The following is a 21,142-nucleotide window of genomic DNA, read 5'->3' as shown; positions in this document are numbered from 1 at the left end:
ACCTTGATTTCAAAAGTATAAGAAGACTGAATAATTAATTAAACTCAACCTAATCTAAAACTAAAACGTGTAATTTAAATTTTTTTTCCTTTTTTCTTTTAATAGTTTGTAACTATATTATTTGTTATAATTTTTCAAAAAGTTTATGCTTCGTTTGCACACAACTCACAAGCATTTCCACCAAAAAAAGAAAAGAAAAGAAAAGAAAAGAGAGAGAGAGAAAAAAAAGAGAACAAATTCCCTCCATATGATTGGACGCCATCAAAGCTGATCCTTGCCTTTCCCACCAGCCCAACGGACACACTCACTCACACACACACACACACACACACACACGGCCCCCAAAACGCTGACGGAACCAAATTCTCTCTCTCTAACGCACATTCCCATTTACTCTCTCTCTCTCTCTCTCTCTCTCTCTCTCTCTCTCTCTCTCTCTCCAATTCCATTTTCATCCCCTCCACTTCCTCTTCTTCTTCTTATTCTTACTCCCTCTCTAAGTCGCCTTCAATAAGCTCTGGCATACTTGTTCATACGCCTTCAGGTTAGTCGTCGTTTCTGTATCTCTACTTCTTATTTTATGCGGTTTGTTTTTGTTCTATCATGAATGTGTATGTGCGTCTTTGCATGCGACGCTTTCGCTGTATCTGTTGTTGTATTTCTTTTGTTATTCTTAGAGTGATTTGTTTTGTTCCGCTGCTTCTATTACTACTCCGAGAGTACTGTATTTTTTTCTCTGTATGTGTATGCTGTTTTGACTGATTCTGTAGTTAGTAGGCGTTGTTTTGTTGTGTAGATCTTTGGTTTTGAAGAAAAGTAAAGAATAATAAAGGAAACACGCCGATATATATATATGTGTGTGTGTGTGTGTGTGTGTATATATTTGTTTCTGACGTCGAATCTATCTTTTTGTGTTTTTCTTTATACTCGACGGCATTTGCTTTTCGTGTATTCTTGGCTTTTGGAATCGTTTTGTTCCGTTTAGTTATTTTCAGCGTCTAATGAATCGTCGTCTTCCTTCTGAGTTTGGGGATGCAATCGCTCGAGCTAATTCTCTAGTTCTCCTCAGACGTGATTGGTCGAATCGAATTTAAGTTTTTTTCCCGCCATTTTTTCTGAGCCTAATACCGTTCCCGCCTTTTGTACGTTTCTTGAAAATCATTAGCATAACATGTGTAATTCATTCTATTAGTCTGAAAAATTTGGTAATTCGGGTCAGACTTCTCCAGGATTATACCTCACCTTGTTTATGTCTATTCAATGAATCCAAATTGAATTTGGATTTGATTTTGTTTCTCTCTAATTGAATAGTTTAAAATTTGTCTCTATTAGTTTGCTTGAAAACCGGGAACAAAAAAGAAAAGGTTGGAGTATAATGGTGTATAAGAATCTTCTTTCCGGACCTTGTATACTGTATAACGTATTATCGTAATAAATGACGAGACCCATAATTTTTTTTTAAAAAAAACCCAGATACCGAGTATCCTTTTTCACCACTATCAAGGAAATTAAATAAAGTAATTCTTACATTGATTGAGGAAAAAACATGGGGATCTTGAGAGACTCTGTTTTGAAAATCCCCAAAGAATTATCCGTATTCGTCAAGATGTGATACAACTCTCGAAAAATATCGTTTTGGTTAGCGTGAGAAGACAGTGTCAAAAGATTTATTCAGAAATTATGTATTCGGCCAAGTGGGTCAGTTGGATTGCTAATAGGAGCACAAATCCCATTGGATCCAACACATAATTTATTTTCAAAAGATCTCCTTAACACCAAGGTTCGTGGTCATAACCAAAGTTTAAGAAGTAGAGAAAATAAGGCGTTTTTTCCGGCTAATTAGTTATTATACTTGCGTTACGTATGGTTTGGGCAAATTTTGCAACGTGGGTCCACGTTGAATAATTTTCAATTTTTTTGGGGGAGAAAATATTGGATATATGAGTTCCTCTTTCTCTTTGTAAGCCTCTAGTATTTGGAAATTTGAGGCTTTACTTTCCGAATCAAAACCTTCCGTAAGTTGTCAAAAGGAGCTCGAGATTAGACTCTATGTAGCCCATTCCAACACTTCTTTCTCAGTGAAGAAAAATGTTAAAAGCTGCAGGAAATTGAGAATCTTTCATTTGTAAAGTGAAATTTGAGATCTCCTACTGAACAGTACTAGAGACTGACATTTTTTAAAGCACTTTCTTTGTAATTTTCTTTATACACTAGCCTAACGCCCTAGGCAAGGTACTGTCCTAGTAGTTCTGTGCTCTTTTGGGTTTGACTACATAGCTGCCCAGAATCGGATTGTCATGTTTTAAAAATTTTCAGTCTGGTGTGATCTGAAAGGCCACCTGCCATCCACCCCGAAGAAGATTTAACTGCCCGTCCAAGGAATATTACCAGACTAAATGGGTGTGAAGTTGGCCAAAGGACAAAAGTGAGAATATCTTTTATTTTGGGACCCTCGCAAATTGTTTTCATGGATGACGAAATTATGGTTCCTTCAAATTCTCTCACTACGGTATGTATTTCACGGGCTTTCCTACTATTAGATTCCCATACCCACTGACAATAGCAATAATTCTACTCCACTTGCCTTCATTTACCAGAGAAAACAAGGCTGCAAGCCAGTCTGTTCAGTCAACTTCTGTCTTTGAAGCATTCCTTAGGCCAATTGTCAATTTTAGTCACGTGCCCTCCTTTTGAAAAGGTCTAAGGAAGGACCATATGTTTCATTTTCTTTTAAATAGATATTTTGAAGATACTCTGATGTTTATTTGCATTAGAAGATGCGACGGGTTTAATACCACCATTCAATTAATCGACCGAGATCAGTACTTTTTTCTCTCAAGCTAAATCAGAAAAAGTAGAACTTGTTTACCGATTTGTTTGAAATATATTCTTGACTTTTGATTTATTTTTTTCTCTTTTATTTTTGAGCTAGAATTGGAATATCGTTAGAATGTTGGACGTACGAACATTAGGACATAAAATTGTGTGACAAGGACTTTGATTACAAACAAGGACACAACCTCACATTTTATTCTTTTTCTCACCTTTTCATCCAAAGTATTTAATAAATTTTTGCTACCAGAGTGATTTTAAAAACATTTATAAGAGTTTAAAGGTGATATTGCAGCCGTAATTAAAAAGGAATCTGAAGACTTTGTAAACAAAGGATAATGTTGCAAGATTAACTTTATTCAATATTACCATTTAACTTTTTATAGAAGTTCTAAAATTAATATTGAAATCGAAAAATCTTTAAAATATTGGACAAAAGCTGGTATATGTGTTATATGTCATAGTATTAAGGCCTAATTGAAGGAAAGTATTCATTATACTCATGCATTTTGGGTCATCGCCATGTTAATTTTTCCCAACACTCTGAAGGATTATACTTCAACAAAAATTGTTTACTTACCAATCTATAAACTTTAAGTTTATGAATATGTCAAATCATGTCAAATATACATAAGCAAGTTTTTGGGTGATGGTAAATTTTAATCCGACCTAGCAATTCAACAAAATGTTCAAACATTTACCAAAGATTAAGTGTAATATTGAAGATTGTTGTTTGATTTTCCAACCTCCGAACAGTTTCCTCATGCCTTCCCCTCGTCTTTTGTGCTACGGTATCATTTTTTATAAGGCATGCAACTGGAAATGCATTGACGTCTGTGTTTAATTTGTTGACAGTATTGATTTGATGTCGTTATTATTTATTCATATCAAAATTGGATCTAAACAAAGAAATAGAATGGGTATGCATTTGAACTTTTTGCCAAAACATGTTGCCAGATATTTTCCTTGTCTCGGTACCTTAATTAGAGAGTGAAATGACATATAAGCATCAAACTTGGAGAATGTAAAGTATTCAAAATTTCATCACAAAGAGTTGAGTTGTTTAGCAAAAGATCGGTAAATTCGAAGAGTTTATCAATTTGTATATAACTAGGCTGAATTTATAATTTAATTTTCTTTCTGAAAGGTTTTGAATTTATTAATTGTTCTTTTGAAACGAACAAGTATAGGTATCACTATTAGTGAACCCTCGCTATAAATGAACATGGTTCTCTAATAATAAATTGTTCTTTCCATGTCCATGAAAGTTGCTAATACACAGTTAGTTAATCATACAAATAACTTTGTATTGGTTTTCTTCTGCCCTGTGTTTACTATTTTCTTTTCTTTTACTTTGTCAATTTCATAACTTATTCACTACTAAATTGTGGGTGGAATTAATAACACAACACTTGGGCCAAATATGCCACAGTGTTATACCCCACATGTGTTTAAATAAGTACACTTTTCCAAAGGTGCCAACAGTTGTTTGTTGCTTAACTAAACATGCTATTTAAGCGTAATTAGAGGTCATACATCATTTCTTTTCAGTATTGTGATTCTGTTTTATTCAAAATATGTCATGATTTATTCGGTTCAAATGACCACCTTTTCTTTTCGGTGCTTCGAATTAACCGTCTTTGTTGTCAAAGTCAAAACTTCAAAAAAAATTCATGCATTTGATTTCAAAAGCTCATCAACTATGCTGTCCACTCTGATTGTCAAATTGTTCTCTTAATTAAAACTTCTTACTTTGTTATCATTTTGCGCTTATAATTTTCTCATTTGGATGCCACATTTAATATTATTCATTTCACTTCAATGGCTGGAAAAGTGGGTGAAAGGACAAGGGTAATTCTTACTTTCTTTTCTTACGAATATGAGGATAATATATTTTTTTTATTCGAATTAATGCATGACTTTCTACGTACTTTAAAAAATATTTACAAACACTTAAAAAATCAGTTTAAATATATTCTAAATCACTAAAATCCATACTTCCACGAAACTTTAATTGAAGTTATTTTTCATATGATTAGGAAGGACAACTGCCCCTGAATTATTATTTCCACTTTTTTTATTTATATTTAACTTGCAATTGTATATTTCGAAAAATTAAATATAAAAGTATAAAGTAAATTAGAAGAAATAGTAATACACATGGGTGGAATCGAGTGGTTACATCCCATTATCTATTGTTATGTTGTGGACTTGTGGATCACTTTTTGAATGGCACTAGCCATTCTATTTGCACCGTGGGTCGCTCCTCATGCCATCCAATAGAAAGTGTAAGCAGTTTTGTACATGCATCGTGGGTCATGCAGTTTACTTTTTGGGTGGCAATGTTTGTGCGTTGTGTTTCTTGAACTAGTACAGTAATGTTGACTGAATTGATTAAAGCACGTTTATATGCATTTTTGATAGATTTGAAAAACCATCAAAATTTGTTGGGTTTTGCATTGTTCAAAATGCTCTTTGAACTTCGTTTTCCTGTGCCGACAGTGAATTTATTAGATTTAATTTATCTGGCTCCTAATCCTATTGAATTAGCTGCCTAACGTGGTATAGGCAGTCAAGATTGACATGCGAAGATAGGGCGCATATCGATGAAAATAGGATTGTTTTTGGAAAAGAAAAAAGAAAAGAGCTCTTTGTGGGCTTAATAACATCAAATTTCCGAGTAGCAGTACCTTTTCAAATTGTTGGTTTTGCAGATGATGCTAAAGTTTTAGTAATTAATTTTTAGCTCAGGTGTTCTTTTGTAGTAGGGTGTACATGGGTCAGCTGTTAACCGGATCGACAACTTAAAAAATTCAAATAAAGTTTCTATTCGAATATTCGAGTTAATTGAGTTGACAATAAAGTCTTCATCCCAATCTAATCCTTAGGTTGAGTTGTTGGATTATAGCTCATTTTTCTTCACATTACTAATAACTAAAATTTCATTAAACTCAAATATGAAGTATAAAATATCTATAATAATTCTAAAAGAAAAATATTAAAAATTTACAAATTAATAAATAAAAGATAGTCAAACTTTAAACAGAGAAAAATTGATGTATATCTTTTTATGAATATTAATATCTATGTTATTTGGATTGGGTTGGGTCAGCTCAAATTTTTTTAGTCAACCATAACTCAATCCAATCAAACAAAAATTAAAAAAAAAAATTAACTCAAAACAACTTGTTATATTTTGAGTTGGATAATTCAAGTTGGTTGGGTTGTCAAGTTATTTAAACATCTCTATTTCGTAGGAACAGATGTTTTAAAACTACTAAAAATATCTATTTTTTTGTTTTATTGATGATGAATGGTGAACTACTAAAAATATCTATTTTTTTGTTTTATTGATGATGAATGGTGATGACCTACATAGACACACCTATCTATTATAGGTCTTTATAGACATATCAATGTAATTTAATAAAAAATAAAATTTTATTATATTTGTAAATGCTTTCTACCCATTTGAAACAATTATCTTAATTTTAAGTGATAAAATTAAAATTAAATTTTACTAAAAGCTGTATCTAGAAACTGGAAGCTCCTTTTGAAAAGAGAAATGTTTATGAAATGAAAAATACTTGGCTCGTTCACCAGAGACTATGACTATTATATCTTTTATTAATTTCTTCGATCCTAATTTGTCATATGTTAAAATTTTATCCTATCAATGTGTTTCATAGAAATCGTAATTCTAAAGCAACAGATAAAGTTGTCGTATAATGAAATATCCAACTATCAGTGTCTCGTGTTGCAATAACCTAAAAATCCTCGGTCTTGTTGTGGAAGTCTAACTATTTTGCCAATTTTAGTCGAATTGTTGAGAGTAACGACAATAACATGGTGTTGTTGCACCATGCATGTTGCCCAAGTGTGTGGTGATAGTTCCATCTTTGTCAGTAAGTGAAGAGTTCAGATGACATTCGTATTTCAATTCTTAAATTTTACCCCGATACTGTTTCATTCATACACCGATGACATTATTTGACTATTCATTGACCCTTTTCGGTACGGATATAATAGTGTGAGAATCTGGGCGTATCATTTCAGTTTTGCATTCTGCACAGTAAATATAATGTTTTTTTTCTTTTCTCCAGATTACTCAAAGCTCACCGCCTTCACTTTCCTGAGAAAAGTTTTTTCTTTTCCCTGGGAAAAGTGCCTCTTCTGAATACTTGAGATTGTTTGGATAATTTCTCATATTGGTAGTCATTATCAGTACTCCTTCAAGTGTGAGCTAATTTTCAAATCTTTTTCAAGACTTTTGTTTGTCAGATATTGAATATTATTGCCAAACTAAAAGGAAATTACCTTGAATCGGATTAGTTGATTACTGGTTTAAATGAATCCAAGGTTGACTGAAAGTGAAACAAAAAACAATTACTGTTGAACAGAAATGATAGTGGTCACTTAAAATTAAGATAAATTTTGTGTTTTAGGTATTTTGATTTTATACTATTATCATTATAGTTGTCTTTTTACTTTCTCTGCTTCAACACAATTCTTTTGCCTTACTTGCATGGACGGACAGCTTTACGTATCCTATAAAGCTTACACGAGGATCATGTTGTTTCCTCGCTTTTTCTCTGTGTGATAGCTCTCGGTCGTACAAAATTTGGAGATTTTCTCTCTGTTGTCACTTATTCTCCTCTCCACTTTCTATCTGACTTCTTGTTGAAAACCCCGCTTTCAATAGTTGTCAATATTGGATCAATAATAGGTGAGACCATCGTTTTGTGTTGAAAAAATTCCTCTAAGTTCCTCTCTCTCTTATCAAGAGTTTGATTTCTCTCTTCTTTTTCTGGGATTATTTTGTTTTTGTACCTATTGTTTCATTTTTCGTAAAACGTGTCACCATGATTATCTGTTCACTTTTCTATTCTATTCCCTCTCGCATTGTTTACATCACAAATTTTCTGAAGAATTTTGATGTTAATATTTAGTTATTGGAGATTGCTTGCAAGGGATGTTTAAAATCTTGAACGCTGTGTTGGACACCATTTTTCTTAAAAAATTTCATATGAATATTCTCTCAATTTTAATCTTGTTGGGAGCCGTGTTATCTATAATCTTCCCACTTGTTAGCAGTTGGGAGGGCTTTGTCGGATGGCATTACTACTTTTAAATGGTAACTTATTGCTTATTAAATTGTAGGACGCACTGTGCGATTGCTCCAAAAGGCTGAATTGCTCTCGAACTAATACTTGAAGAGGGTAGGCTCTAAAGTAAGCGTATGCCTGGGAATAAGTATAACGGTAACTCAAACGATAGTTCAGACCGTATACCAGGTCGACTGGAAAGGCTCTTGCGAGAGAGAAAGCTAAGGAAAAGCTCTAAGGATTCATATTCAAACGAGTTAAACGACTACGGTAAGGAGTCTGAACCAATTGATAATGACCTTCGTTTGAAAGAAGAAGAAAGCGTTGGAATTCCCTGTAAATTTTCCGAAGCTTCTATATCCTCAAGGACCTTTGGCGAAGGATGTGACAAGCAAGATGGCAAGCCACCCAGACAACGGTTGCTGGTTGTGGCCAATAGGTTGCCCGTCTCTGCAGTTAGGAGGGGTGAAGATTCCTGGTCTCTAGAGATCAGTGCTGGAGGCCTAGTGAGTGCACTTCTGGGTGAGTGGTTCTTATGGCCTTGTTTTAATTGTCTTTTTCTCTCATAACTGTTTTTTGCTATCTTGATTTTCGTAATTTTGAATTATGAAAATAATGCATTCTCGATGATTTATTAAAAGGCGTGAAGGAATTTGAGGCGAGATGGATTGGTTGGGCTGGTGTAAACGTACCCGATGAGGTGGGACAAAAGGCACTGACTGAAGCTTTGGCTGAAAAGGTACACAATTGTATTTAAGGCTTTGTGATTGTTGAGAAGAGAAAGATGTAGTCCTGAAGTATGGAAATTTTATAGTACTCGTTGGTGTTTTTTGAAATTTTTTGAGATGGCAATCTAGTGTTTCGGTTACCAGTTTTCATTTTAACACCCCCCATCTGAATTTTTGTTACTTGGTTGCAGAGGTGTATCCCTGTTTTCCTTGATGAAGAGATTGTTCATCAATACTACAATGGCTATTGTAACAACATTTTATGGCCTCTGTTTCATTACCTTGGCCTTCCTCAAGAAGATCGTCTTGCCACCACCCGCAGCTTTCAGTCTCAGTTTGCCGCATACAAGAAGGCAAACCAAATGTTTGCTGATGTAGTTAACAAGCACTATGAGGAGGGTGATGTTGTTTGGTGCCATGATTACCATCTTATGTTCCTTCCTAAATGTCTCAAGGAACATAATCGCAAGATGAAAGTCGGCTGGTTTCTCCATACACCTTTTCCCTCCTCTGAAATCCACAGAACCCTTCCATCCCGATCAGAGCTTCTGCGCTCAGTACTTGCTGCTGATCTGGTTGGGTAAGTTTCTCTGCCATACTGATCAAACCTTTGGGTGCTTGTTTTTGTCTGCATAAAAAGACGGCCAGAGTAGATGATTATAGAGCTCTTGTTCTGAATTTGCCTTCCTGAACCTGTTTATATAGGAGCGTAGTATGAGAATCCTCCAACCTTTTACAAGAATAATGATCTTGATTTTCATAATAGTTGTTTGTATTTAATTACACTTTGGATGATAACTTTTGAACACCTAAATGTTCTATCCTAATGACTTTTTTTTGCGCAACCTTTACACGATGACTATAATTTTGTAGTTTTCACACATATGATTATGCGCGTCATTTCGTAAGTGCTTGTACTCGTATTCTTGGACTTGAGGGTACACCAGAAGGAGTTGAGGACCAAGGAAAGCTAACACGAGTGGCTGCAGTATGTTTCTGTTATTTTTTCCCTAGTGATTCTTGGATTGATGAAGCCCTGTACTTATCCTTTTTGTAGGTGTTAATCTTAACCATGCATTGTAATTTTAACTTTTTAATTTTAATTTTTAAATTTCCAGTTTCCCATTGGTATCGACTCGGACCGATTCATACGTGCCCTTAAGATACCTGAAGTCCAAGTACATATTGAAGAGTTAAAGGAAAGATTCAAAGGTCGAAAGGTATACAGTTGTTTTAATCCACAGTGGTTGTTATTTGTCATACAAAAATATAACAATAGAATCTCTGCATTAATTTGTGACATAAAATCTAACGACAAAGTCAGGATTTGCCTATGTGACATTGTGGTGGGAACTAGTTTCAGTGTTGCATCGATTCTAACATAGTGTTAGCCTACCTTATTGTGCACGTTCGTTTTCCACTAAAAACGGAACATATACAAATTTACCAAACTAAATGAGATAAAAACATCTAAGATTGAGTAATTAATTTCAGGAAATAGTTTATTGTAATTGTTTCTCCTAATATTCCATTTAATTTTTTTTTATTAACTGTTTTATGCAGCCCCATTTGAGATGTTTTTCTTTTTCCCTACTTTGTCTGTTGTATATTGATATAGCATTGTTTTTTCTCAACTTCATATATTAGATGACAAAAAAGGTCCTCAAACAGAGAAAACTTCAACTTTTCACCAATTTTTTAAAAATTTGGACAAGGAATTCGAAATCTTCCTCTCTACGACCTTTTTCCTTCTATAAAGTACGGGCAATTCATTAAGCCAATTTTAATGCTGATGAAACTTTTTATACAATATGGACTGAATTGAAAAGAAACGAACATATCTTAGTCTTTGTTTGCATATTCACTTAGCGTATATTATTCTGTTAATTCAGTGGACATTTCTTATTGAATGAGTTCAAACTTTCATTTGTTATGAAGTCTTCTTCCTGTTGTTTGTTGTGATCGCTCTCTGAACTGGCCTGCTTTTACTGATAGCAATGCGTCCATGTATAGATTTTTAACTCTATTTTAAATACTTCACTATGTTCTCTGGTTTTCCACCTGGGCAGGGTTTTAGTGTGAAGGATTTCTACTTCTTGATATTAAGTAATTATGACTTAGCCAGGAATTCATTTAGGTTTCCATATGACCATGGAAAGCTCATGGCTAGTTTAGTCTTAATTTTTCTAGGATTTGTGACTCAATTTGATCAGTAACTCTTGTTTCTAATATTTTCCGACTTGTATTTCTTCTTTTTAGAACCTTCCATCAATGCCTAAAAAATATTTATAATGATGAAAGACATATATTGTTATTGTGGTTCTTAGCCAACAATCTTTTGTTTGGTTCATTAAGCTAGCTGTTCATGGTGCATTATCCCAGTCCTATTCATGAAAGCAAACAAGTGAAGACTTGGTTTATTCCATTCTCAATGATGTCAGTTAAATTTCACGCAGTCATGTGGACTTTCGTCTTATTCTTGCTATTGTTTATGCATTGCAGGTAATGTTAGGGGTTGATCGTCTTGATATGATTAAAGGAATACCTCAAAAGATATTAGCATTTGAAAAATTCTTGGAGGAAAACCCTTATTGGCGTGATAAAGTTGTTTTGCTGCAAATTGCAGTGCCAACAAGAACAGATGTGCCAGAATGTATGGTTGTTTTCTCTATGCGTTTTCTATTTTAATGTGTTTTGTGCAGTGCTAGTATATTTAAGCGAAGCTATAGCTGAAATCACTGTCAGCTTCAATTTCTAATTGGGTTTTTAGACTATTGCAATCCTTTAAACTTCAACCGTCCAGTTACATGAATTATAAGGCATTTATTTCCATAATTAAGCGCTGCTGGTTTATGGCTGCAAACAATGTTGGTGTCTTTAAGATGTACTGATATGAGAAAAGAAGTTTCCGGAACATCATAGATAAATAGTTTATGCTAAGATATAAATAAACAAACAATATGCTTGCATAGGATTCTCCCCCCCCCCCCCATTTTGTTTGTCACCTTTCTCTAATACTGTTTAAATTATTGGAAAATCCTGCTATTCATTTTGCGCCATGCACTTGTCTAACACAACAACATATATACACTGTTTTCTTTCAATATTACATGTTTTCTGGCCTAATCTATCTTTAGGCATCTCTAGATATCAATTATAAGTTGTATCCTGTGTCAATACAGATCAAAAGCTTACGAGCCAAGTTCATGAAATAGTTGGGCGTATTAATGGGAGATTTGGAACACTGACTACTGTGCCTATACATCATCTGGTTTGTCCACAATTTCTTTATTTCCTTTCTTGAATGTAGAATTTCCGTTGTTTTGTTTTGTGCTTGAAATTTCTTAGGATTTTTAGATGTGAGCTATTTATGCGCTCTTAACTGCTCTATTAGTAATGGTTTATGATGCAATGGTATCGTGAATAAATGGTTGGATACATAATAGCTTTGCTTGTTAGATATTAGTGATGGAATATAATGCTCTCTCAAATCTTGTATCATTGCCTCATTTCAATGCTTGGTTCGATGATCAAGTAAATGAAAACCATTGTCAAAACAATCAATGAAAGTGAGTATCACTTGTTCAATCTAGATACTCCTTCTTTCTGCAAAGTATTCAAACATGACTGTTCTATGTGAGACTGTAAACAGTACAAGGGTTGCATCTTAGAAAACTTCTGATGTTTTCTTGATATGTTTGGTCATTTTACAATCATTATAGTGGCCATAATCAAATTTCTTTACGTATAGAAACATTGCAACAGCTTTAAACAAGTATTTTATTTTTCTGCAGGATCGCTCCCTCGATTTTCATGCACTGTGTGCGCTATATGCTGTCACTGGTATTAATTTTCACTCTCCATCTGCCAAATGTTGATCATGAAACATTTCATAGAAATGTTTTTATCTTGACACCATTGGCACATAAGGTTTCATACCTCTAGGTTTTTGTCACTAATTTCTGAGTATTGTGGATGCTATATGATGTATTTGTATCCCATCGGTGCCTTGATGACATTAATATGTAATTAGTTTCGGCTAGTTGTATATCCTACTTCAATGACAGGTCACAACAAGATCCCAACTGACTTGTGAAGGTTGCTGATTGGGTTCAGCTCTGACAAGTCTTTCGGTGATTGTATTAGAATATGAAATATTGTTTGAATATTTGAAACGCAAATAACCCCATTTTGAGTTGGTGGCCACTTGTTTAGGATTTAATCCCGAGTTTTCTGACAAGTTCATATAATATAATTGAAGCTTTGTAGGGTGTTATAACACTGGTAATTAGTAAATATTGGCGGTCAAGTAGCTGTCCTCGAATTGCACATAATACATAAGCAGTGTACAAGACACTTAGATATAAAAATATGTTTGTATAATGAACTTAAAATTGATTTGAGATAGGTCAGTCGGTGCATAGGTATACTTCTCTCCCCTATTTGTGTGTTAGTTGAATTTCCCTCTGATTGTAATTGCTTCCAAAATATTGGGACACAGTGTAAATATGTCACCAACTTTCATTTCATCTGCATTATGACATTGAAATCTTTAAGGGATGTCACAATATGATGTCAGATAAATGTCTATGTTTTTTATTTAATATTTACTAACTCTTTATTTGCCACTCCGTAGATGTAGCACTTGTCACATCTTTGAGGGATGGAATGAATCTTGTCAGTTATGAATTTGTTGCTTGCCAGGATGCAAAGAAAGGGGTTCTAATTCTTAGCGAGGTAATTCTGAAAACTCGTAGTGTCAATATTGTTGCTGTCATTGTTGTTTAAACTCCAACCTGAGTATGTGATTTCCCCTGGTTTTAAATCTATTTCCCAGTCCCAGTGAACGTTTTATGTTCTACTCCAGTAGAAATTTAAGATAACCTAGGAATGCATATCCATGTTATTCTGGTACTTGAAATTCAGATTTCTTCAGGTATAGGCATTAATCGTAATGAAGTGAACTCCCCGTGTTGTAAAACAAAAGGAATTGAACTGACAGCGAATATTTAATCATCTTTTGTTGATGAGAATGATTGGTGTTATGATTCAAGCGGTTCAACCTCATGCAAATACTTTATTCTTCTTATGCTGATGCTTCATCTTCTATTTTGAGTCTTATCGTTATGTTTGGTTTTAAAGGAACTCAAACGAGTATAATTGTACTTATACAAGAAGTCAAGGACTTTCACTATCGTTTGGAATAGAGTTAACTAAAGATGTAGTCTGGTCACATTCTTGGTCTCATTTTTATATAGCTGGACAGTTTTTTAATCTGTTATACCTGGATTCTTTTCTTCGTTTATCATAGTTTTTTTGTAACTATTTACATATATCTTTGTGTGTGTGTAACTTTTTCATCATTCTGTTAAATGTTATTTCTGTGTATTACTTTTCTATTAATGATTCTATAATTATATACCTATTTATGTATGTATGTATATGACGTTCTGACCATAGAATACTCTCCTTTAAATTATCTTACAAAAATTCAATAAGATGAGAAATAAAAGCCACTGATGGTCAATATAATTGCATGTGTTTTTCTTTATAACAGACCTAGGTATTGAATACACTCTGCTCTGACATTATAAATTTTTCAAATCTGAATTGTTCTTTTCTTTACTAATTCTCAAGCTTTTTGTAGTTTGCGGGTGCTGCACAATCCCTGGGTGCTGGAGCACTTTTGGTCAACCCCTGGAACATAACAGAAGTTGCAAAATCAATTGATCGAGCATTAAATATGGGTGCTGAAGAAAGAGAAAAACGCCATAGGCATAATTTTCTCCATGTGACTACACACACTGCTCAGGAATGGGCAGAAACTTTTGTGAGGTATCAATTTGTGGACCTTTCTGTGCAGGACCTTTATCTCTGTATTTGTTAAATTATTATTTATTTTTTGAATTCTGAAGCTTTATTTTAATTGGATTTATTGAACATATGTGCTCTAAAGATTAAATCTGACCTAATAAAAATCTTGAATTAGGTTTATAACCATTTATTGAAATTTGTACTCATTTATAGTAATCACCTAATCCGCAGGACTATCATGTCCAAAGATGTTATATGTCGTCGCCTTAATCACGAGTTCTCCCTCAATCTAAAATTATGTATATCTGAGTGTCACTTTGCCGGTTATAATGTAAATTCAAATAACTAACCCAAGATATGATTGGCGATTCTCTTCTTAAAGTTAACTCATAGTGGAGGTTCATACAAGATTTCTGAAACTAATGGCAGTACTAAACATTGGCTGATGCTAACAAAATTTTTATTTTTTTGCAGTGAACTTAACGATACGGTCGTTGAAGCTGAACTAAGGATTCGACAATGTCCGCCCCCGCTTCCATTTGATAATGCAATTAAACATTATGAGCAATCTACTAATAGATTACTTATACTGGTTAGCTACGTACTCCTAATCATATACGCCTACCTAGATCAATGACAGAAAAATTGCTTTAGAAACCTTGGGAATTTTATATTGGGGCTGTTTTTGCTTTAACGGGTATTTTTAATTCATGTCATCCTAAAACTTCACCGAAACTTTGTACTTGAGATTGGAAGAGCCACATCTAACCAATATTTTCAATATAAAAATGTGAAATCATGGAAGGAAGATAATTGGAGTTAACTCGAGAAAACGACCCTGCTCGGATTTTGCAATTGCTGCACATTAACTTTGCTCACTAATTTTTCTGCTTTCTTCTAGATCCTTTTAGGCATCTAGGTTGAATAATGTGAAAATGTAGTACGTCTTTAATCTAGTATGATTTAACCTACATCATTCACGTGCTCTTGATTTAGGGGTTCAATTCAACATTAACTGAACCGGTGGACACACCTGAGAGAAGAGGTGATCAGATTAGAGAAATGGATCTGAAACTACACCCAGATTTGAAAGAACCACTGACAGCAATTTGCAATGACCCAAATACGACAGTAGTCATTCTCAGTGGGAGTGACAGAACTGTCTTGGATGATGTACTTTTTCTAACTTCATGTTCCTTTTTTATTTTCGCCTCTATCCTCTTTACCTACTTCTAAAACCAATGCTTTCACAGAATTTTGGGGAGTATGACATGTGGTTGGCTGCTGAGAATGGAATGTTTCTACGTTTCACAAGGGGGGACTGGATGACTACAATGCCTGAGCATTTGAATATGGAATGGGTCGACAGTGTGAAGGTGCTTAAATTAGGACGATTAATGAAATGGAATATTCTTCACAGCTTCTAATCTTGTTTTCCATTTTCTTTTCCTACAGCATGTGTTTGAGTACTTCACAGAGAGAACTCCCCGTTCCCATTATGAGCTCCGGGAAACTTCTCTTGTTTGGAACTATAAATATGCAGGTACTCGATACGCAGACAAACCGCCTTCTATAAATGCTTACATGAATTATAAGCTCCTTTTCTTTACTGTTGTGTCTCATCACCTGATGTAGATGTTGAGTTTGGAAGGCTTCAAGCAAGGGATATGCTACAGCATTTATGGACAGGTCCAATTTCTAATGCATCAGTTGATGTTGTTCAAGGTAGCCGATCCGTCGAGGTGCGAGCTGTTGGTGTTACCAAGGTCAGTCTTGTTTTCTTCCCTGGATTTTCCTTTCATCATACTAAATAAAATTTTCTTCCCTAATCTTCTTTTTTTTTTTTTTTTTTGGGGGGGGGGGGGGGGGGGGGATAGGGATCAGCAATTGACCGAATATTGGGAGAAATAGTTCACAGCAAGTCCATGACGACTCCAATAGACTATGTCTTGTGTGTAGGCCATTTTCTTGGGAAGGTAAAATTCGTCCTTACAAGTAACACGTTATAGAACCTGTACCTGTTGTAATTATTCATCAAGCCATAAGTTTCGTTTGTTTAAAGATGTTTTGAAGAATGTTATTATTTATATTTTGGATTTATCAGTTCATGATGGTACCTTGCCTCTTTACTACTCCTTTACTCATTCAAATTATTTATGTCAACAGGATGAAGATGTCTACACTTTCTTTGAGCCAGAACTTCCATCGGATACTATAGGCATGCCAAGAGCCAAGGGAACCGATGGACTTAAGTTAACGGGTGAGAGAAAGCCTTCCATCAAAGTTCCTCTAAATAGGAATGGATCAAAATCACCTCACAATAAGGGTCGGTTGGAGAAGAAAACTTCAAATCATAACTGTGCAAACGGTCGTAAACCATCACCGGAGAAGATCCAATGGAATGTGCTTGATCTCAAGGCTGAGAACTACTTCTCTTGTGCTGTTGGACGAGCTCGAACGAATGCTCGGTATCTGCTCGGATCATCAGATGAAGTGGTGGCATTCCTAAAGGAGTTGGCAGGTGCAAATGCATTTCCTTGAGACCAAGTATGCTTTGCTTCCTTGCTTTATTTCTTCATGTTTATGTAGAAATACTGCTGTGGTCATGCTATATAAAAAAATGTTTGGTATGATGACTTTTATTTCATAGTGGTATCATTGTTATGTTCTCTAATTTGCTTCCTCCTGCGTTCCATTTTGTTGTTTGGCTTTTACCCCTTCACCTGCTTGATGAGTTGATGGAATATGTAGTATTTCCATAGCGCCAACCGCCTAAGCCTAAGCCTATTTGTGGAAGAAAAAAACCGTCATTTTCACCCTAAAGAAAAATGGAAATTATGTAGCATAGCTTGGGTTATACTCAAGTAGTATTGTTATATCATGGCTGACTAATAGGTCTAGGGTTGTCTCATAAGATTAATTTACGCTCGCGGGTATAAAAAAATTCACTCAAATAGTGATATATCACTATAAGTAATTTATCATCCATGGTTGATACTGTGAACATTGTTCATAGTATTTGATAGACTATGGTAGGATAATATTTTCATAGTATTTGATATTTTGGTAGACTATGATAAATATCAATAGAATTCATGTATTGTTTACTATTTATTTTATGTTAGTAGACTAATATATACAATTGCCTTGTGTTTTAATGATAGCTTATTTAATATCTAAAATTTATTTTTATGACATGAAACACACATGATCAGGATACCAATAATGATTAATTTATTTTTCTTTTTGACAAAATAAAACAAAACCCTAAATTGATTACATATTCATTTATTTATTAAAAAAATAGATGAAATGGCATCAGATTATTTCAACAAGATTGAAGGGTTGGAGTTGTAAATAAAATAGTAGTCCAATTATTATTATTATTTTTTATGTTCAAACTTATCCTTCTTCCATAATCAAAATAATTACACGTAGACGCAACATCTAGTGTTGAACAACTTCCTTTCGACACAATCTGATTGCGTAATTCTTTTAATCTTCCATTATTCTAATATTTTAAATGAGTTTCAAATATGATATGACTTTTTTTTTTTCCTTTAATTTGTGGCAAAAATTAATGTAATTTTTCAAATATATAGTAGTAATTTTTCGTTAGTATCGTCAAACTATTCCTTTGTTAATCTCTTGCGGCATAGTTTTTCTTGTTATTTTGGTGAAACATTTGGATAATCATCTTTTATTAAGTGGTTTCGATTTAATTAAATTTTGAATCAAAAGTTTCAGGGTGAAACAATTACCATTAATAAATTAAATGGTTTATTCAAATTTATTACAAGGATCCATCCCTCATATATTATAAATATTGTTGTAGTAATTGTTGTATCATGTGTTATTGATAGGAAGAACAACTCGATAAACACATAAACAATATAAAAAGAATATCATAATTCGTTAATTCAATTTGATGTCATATATTACACTATTGTGTAACATTTTATGATTACAATATTATGATTCAAAGGTACAACATTTATCCATAACATGAAAAGAGTTACTCTTCCTTAATCCCACTTGCGATAGTACTATCAAGCCAGTACAACATCCACGACAGAAACATAAGAATTGTAATATCCAATCTCTTGAAGAAAATAGGACACATCAAAACATGCACCAAAATGAGACGTAGGGTTAAGAAACCAACGTTTTCAAACTTTCAACTCTCCGGTCCTAAGCATAGCACAAAAAACTTTAATCATTAAGCTTTAGAACCTTGTCAAATAAACTCCCCCTTAAGTGAAGATGTAAGATATTGTCTCCTCCAGTAATGAAAAAAGTTTACATAAAATGTATGCATAAGAAGATAGATACACTCATTAGTATGTTAATGGCATATAATCATTAATTGTAAAAAAAATTGTAACAATTTTCTCATTATCTCTTTTTTGCTTTTTATTATATCTTATATTTTTTTTTATTTATAATGAATTAATCTTTCAAAATATAACCAAATATTGCACATCTAATGGATAGAATATGTGATATTTATAAATATTTTCAAACTTTTGATTATTTAAAATGATTTTCTTAAATATTGTGGATAAAATTCATGGCAAATATAAATTATGTATGGAAAATTGACATGGCTATTTTACAATTATTTTATTTCACATGAGAATTAGCAAAGGACAAAAGCAATTCCATCCCTTAATTTTCTCATGAAAGCAACTTTCAAAATTATAATCTTTTTAAATATTTTGAACCAATAGAAAAAAAGATGCAATTTCTTCCCCTTTATATATAGAGAGAATTGTCATCAATTGCAAAAATAAACTTTTTTCATATATATAAAAAAAATTAAAAAAAAAAAAAAAAAAAAAAAAAAAAAAAAACATGGCTCTTATTTCATTATCTCTCCTCCTTTCATTTGGTATATTTATTTTGTACTTTTAGAAGAGAAAAAAAATGGTCCACATGCTTTAATTTAGATGTAATAATGTCTAACATTTGTTTGATATTTTCTATTGAAAAATATGATATATTTTCAACATATAAAATACCTCCTTCATTGACTGTGGCTTTTTTGTCTGTTCTGTTAGTAATATATAGAAATAGCAAATTGTGAATTTATTTCAAATTTATTCTATTTTTTCATAACTTTTTTTGTTTTGTTTGTTTCAATTTAGAAATTTCATAATTTATTTGGATTTTGAGATACGGTAATGAGTTTAGTTATAACATTTGTAAAGTCATTTTAAGAAAGTTATGTTTATTAATTTGATTCATACACTTAAAAAGGCTTAACCATTAAAAGAATAATAGTTTAATTACTTTAGTCAAAGTGAACAGTCATAAGTTTCAATCCCTCCGTTTTCACTTGTTGAAAAGAAAACAAATTAACCATTAAAAGAAATGAATTAATTTCAACATAAGTTGGCTCTTTAATTAAAAAGTGGTTCCTAAACTTTCGAAAATGTCTACAGAGAATAAGAACAATCAATAGTGTAAATACCTATTATCGGTGAACTTATTCTTATTAAACGATTCTATTATTAAGATACTACGTTTGATATGATCATACTTAAATTTGATTACGATTTAACATGATATACAATAAGACGTTGATAGGTGGATTTATACGTTAATAATTGAATTATATATTATGTAGGGGTATTAAAATTGGTGTGAATAATTATTGATAGTGGTTGTTTGAATTTCATCCACATTTAATTTCCTCATCTCATAATTTGAAATTAGTGGCGTAGATTTTATAGACCAAATTACGAAAAAATGTGAAACGTTGTTTAATTCAATTTGACAACTTGTACATTTCTTTTATATATTATAACTCTTTACTTTCCACGTAGGACATAAATTGTGGTTCATATCACAACCCAATCATCTTTATTCTTTTTTTCTTCTTATCTTACCTTTTATTACCAATCATTTTTAAACATAGTCAAAAATATATTACCATTATTTAAAATATGTAGTAAAATTTATTGGTACATTTTTTTTTTCTATATTTTGTTAATAGTTTAAATTTTTGTTCTATACAAGAAAACTACACTTTAAAAGAAAGAAAGATTAGATGTCTTTTCGACCCACCGACACATGACCCCTTCATGTGTTTAATAACCACATGCTAAATTTTCAGTTGTTATTATTATTTCTTTTTATTATTACTATGTCTTACTTTTTTATTATTATTATTATGGTAAAAGTAGGAGATTTGAACAACATATATATTGATTACGGACATGTATGTTACTTATAAGTTTTGTCTATAAAAAATACATGTAATTTTTGTTTTAGTGGTGGTCAATATAATTATAAAAAGAAAAAATAAATTGTTCATATTCAATTTTATATAACTTTTACTTTATTTCTCGGAGGTATGGGTTCAAGTTTTGATATCTATATGAATTATGTTTTTCAAAATCTGATTTTTATGGTTGAGTTAAAAAGAATTTATAATAATAATAATGACAACAAAGAGGTGCATACACCATTATTGACTTTAGTATCATTCCATGATTAAAATGAGCAATGCAAAGAGACAGAATTTACCTTTTCGTTTGATTGGTTATGAAAAAATATGTTAAAAATGAGAAACTTCATTGAAAATATTGAAATTTTTATTATGATTAATGTTAACAAATAGTACTAAAAATTTGACAAAATAGAAAAATCAACTTGAAA

The 21,142-nt window shown here is 32.7% G+C and overlaps 1 protein-coding gene across 4 annotated transcripts; it reads left to right on the top strand.

The window, feature by feature from the left end:
* Positions 1–271: 271 nt before the first annotated feature.
* Positions 272–17,153, top strand: LOC103501845 (alpha,alpha-trehalose-phosphate synthase [UDP-forming] 1). 4 transcript variants are annotated; one of them, XM_008465564.3, is made up of 19 exons: positions 272–544; positions 7,370–7,558; positions 7,993–8,459; positions 8,579–8,676; positions 8,857–9,245; positions 9,539–9,653; positions 9,784–9,885; positions 11,168–11,318; positions 11,848–11,936; positions 12,460–12,508; positions 13,302–13,402; positions 14,313–14,500; positions 14,954–15,071; positions 15,476–15,652; positions 15,733–15,855; positions 15,935–16,022; positions 16,115–16,245; positions 16,357–16,455; positions 16,646–17,153. In XM_008465564.3, the coding sequence occupies exons 3-19, from the start codon at positions 8,072–8,074 to the stop codon at positions 17,018–17,020; spliced, it is 2,781 nt and encodes a 926-aa protein (XP_008463786.2). In that variant the 5' UTR covers positions 272–544; positions 7,370–7,558; positions 7,993–8,071; the 3' UTR covers positions 17,021–17,153. The 4 variants fall into 4 exon arrangements, with proteins under 4 accessions (XP_008463786.2, XP_008463787.2, XP_008463784.2 ...); XM_008465565.3 differs by lacking the exon at positions 7,370–7,558 and adding an exon at positions 6,936–7,070; XM_008465562.3 differs by lacking the exon at positions 7,370–7,558.
* The last annotated feature ends 3,989 nt before the right edge of the window (positions 17,154–21,142 follow it).

This window comes from Cucumis melo, chromosome 7 (assembly GCF_025177605.1).
Source record: "Cucumis melo cultivar AY chromosome 7, USDA_Cmelo_AY_1.0, whole genome shotgun sequence".
In the NCBI taxonomy this organism is placed as follows: domain Eukaryota; kingdom Viridiplantae; phylum Streptophyta; class Magnoliopsida; order Cucurbitales; family Cucurbitaceae; genus Cucumis; species Cucumis melo.
This window is presented reverse-complemented; position numbering and strand designations above follow the sequence as displayed.

Excerpts from the sequence above, each read along its gene's own strand:
- LOC103501845 (XM_008465562.3), top strand. The coding sequence starts at position 8,072 with ATGCCTGGGAATAAGTATAACGGTAACTCAAACGATAGTTCAGACCGT. Across the intron at positions 9,654-9,783 it reads AGCTAACACGAGTGGCTGCA|TTTCCCATTGGTATCGACTC; the intron begins GTATGTTTCTGT and ends TTAAATTTCCAG. Across the intron at positions 9,886-11,167 it reads AAAGATTCAAAGGTCGAAAG|GTAATGTTAGGGGTTGATCG; the intron begins GTATACAGTTGT and ends TATGCATTGCAG.